The 2,678-nt window shown below is 47.5% G+C and overlaps 1 protein-coding gene across 1 annotated transcript; it reads right to left on the reverse strand.

The window, feature by feature from the left end:
* Positions 1–478: 478 nt before the first annotated feature.
* On the reverse strand, positions 479–2,098 carry LOC110870067. The gene has a single exon (XM_022119266.1). It carries the CDS (start codon positions 2,096–2,098, stop codon positions 479–481), a length of 1,620 nt encoding a protein of 539 aa, XP_021974958.1.
* Between the last annotated feature and the right edge of the window lie 580 nt (positions 2,099–2,678).

The raw sequence follows: 2,678 nt of genomic DNA on the forward strand, positions 1-2,678 counted from the left end.
TCTCTCTCCGTTCTTCTAGGAGGTCGAGATCAATCCTCCTTTCTTCTTCGTTGTTGATTAAGTTCATGGAGAGCATTCTTGGAGATGGCAACCCGATTTCTGCTGGAATGACTGCTTCAGACCCATAGACTAAGCTGAACGGTGTTTCACCATTGCTTGTCTTTGGCATTGTCCTATGGGCCCACAATATGCTGGGCAGTTCATCAACCCACCCTCTTCGTTTCTCGCATAGTCTTGCTTTTATGCCATCGACGATGCTTTTGTTGACTGCCTCTACTTGACCGTTCCCTTGCGGGTGCGCAACCGAAGAGAAGGTGTGTTCGATGTGCAATTCTTTGAACCATCGTTCGAGGTCGTCTGCTGCAAAGTTCGTCCCGTTATCGGTGATGATTCTGAGAGGTAGGCCAAAACGGCATATAATTTGTTCCCATATGAATCGCTTGACGACTGTTGATGTGGTTGATGCAAGTGCTTTCGCCTATACCCATTTGGTGAAATAGTCGACTGCGGCTATTATGAATTTGACCGCCCCTGGTGCTTCTGGGAAAGGACCTACCATGTCTATGCCCCATTGTTGAAAGGGCCATGCGGTTGTGACTGGTACTAGTTTGTTTTTGGGGCGCATGGTCTTGGGCGCGTGTCTCTGGCATCCACTGCACTTCCTTAACTCTTTTACAGCGTCTAAATGCATCCCGGGCCAGTAGTACCCGGCGTTCATCACTTTTGCCACCACCATTCGAGGCCCGGCATGAATACCACAAATTCCTTCATGAACTTCCCGGATTAAGTAGTTTGCATCTTCGGCGTCTACGCATCTTAGCAACGGGCCTAGGTATGACTTCCTGTATAAAATTCCGTCAGCCATCTGATAGTGCTCGGCCTTGTATTGGATTTTTCTTGCCTCTGCTTTGTTTTCCGGGAAAATTCCTGATTGAAGGTACATGATTGTTGGGGTCATCCAAAAAGTTGTCCCTGTTTGGATGACGCTTACTTCTCTGAGTGGAACGGATGGGTTGCTCAAAACTTCTATGCGCACATCCTTTGCTAGGTGTTGAAAACTAGTTGATGCGAGTTTGCTCAGTGCGTCTGCTGGCTTATTCTCGCTTCTGTTTATGTGGTGCACCTTGTAGGAATAGAAGGTTTGTAGCAACGTTTTTGCTTGGCTGAGATAGAGTGCCATTGTATCCCCCTTGGCTTCGTATTGGCCGTTGATTTGCCCCGCTACTAACATGGAGTCCACATGCGCTTCGATGTGTCGGACCCCCATTTTGATCGCCAATCGCAAGCCAGCCAGGAAAGCTTCATACTCGGCTTCGTTGTTCGTGCTATTAAAATCCAGGCGTATTGCATATGTGAATTCATGCTTGTCGGGGCTTATCAGCCTAAGCCCTGCACCTGCTCCGTCTTCGTTAGACGCGCCGTCTGTGTATAACAACCATGGCTCTTCTACTTGTTTTTTCTCAGCTTTTTCCATTGCCTTACATTCTCGATCTTTGTCATCTGGAACTTCTGTCATAAAGTCTGCCAAGACTTGGCCTTTGATTGATGGTCGTGGTCTGAAAACCACATTGTGACCTACTAGCTCTATCGCCCATTTTGCTAGTCTTCCTGATATTTGTGGTCTTGCGAGGATGTTGCCAATGTTGTAATTTGTTAGCACATGGATAACGTGATTGGCGAAGTACCTGCGCAGCCGTCTTGAAGCATGAATCAGTGCAAGGACTAGCTTTTCCATGATGGCATACCGGGTTTCTGGGTCGGTCAGGGTTCGTGACACATAGTAGACTGGTGTCTGGGTACCCTGACGATCGACCAGTAAGACTGCTCCGACTGCCCTATCGGAAGCTGCCAGGTAAAGTACCAAAGGTTCTCCTTTGTTTGGTGCGGTTAGTGTTGGTAGTTTGATGAGGCAAGCTTTCATCTCGCGGAACGCGCTCTCTGCTTCCGGAGTCCACTGAAACTGGCTCTTCTTCATACAATTGGGCAAAGTTTTGATGAACGGAAAGGATTTTGCAGCATGGTCAGCCAGGAAACGATTGAGCGCGGCTAGTCGCCCTGCTAATTTTTGCATGTCTTTGATGTTTGACGGGGAAGGCATCCTTTCTATGGCTTGGACTTTTTCCGGATTCACTTTAAACCATCTTTTGTGACGATGAAGCCTAAGAACTTTCCTTCTTCCATTCCGAATGAGCACTTTGCTGGGTTCAGCTTGATACTCACGCTGCGTAGCGTGTTGAAAGTTTTTTGGATGTTCGCCAGCATCGTGCTCTCTTCCTTGCTCATAATCACTAAATCATCCATGTACACTTCTATGTACTTGCCGATAGCATCACTGAACGTTTCGTTCATCAATCTTTGGTAGGTCGCGCCTGCATTCTTTAGGCCGAAAGGCATCTTCGTGTAACAGTACAGCCCTGTCAGCGTGCGGAATGCGGTTTTATCTTCATCTTGGACAACCATTTGAACCTTGTGGTACCCCTTGTAGCAGTCAAGAAAGCATTTCCACCTGAATGTTGCCAGAGAATCGATTTTTTCGTCTATGTCTGGTAAGGCGTAGCAGTCGCGCGGACATGCCTTGTTTAGATCTTTGTAGTCGACGCACATTCTCCAGCTGCCATTGGTTTCTTTACCATCACTGGACATGCCACCCATGTTTGGTATCTGACTTCTCTAATGAT

The sequence above is a fragment of the Helianthus annuus genome, chromosome 8, assembly GCF_002127325.2.
Source record: "Helianthus annuus cultivar XRQ/B chromosome 8, HanXRQr2.0-SUNRISE, whole genome shotgun sequence".
NCBI classification, from domain to species: Eukaryota; Viridiplantae; Streptophyta; class Magnoliopsida; order Asterales; family Asteraceae; genus Helianthus; species Helianthus annuus.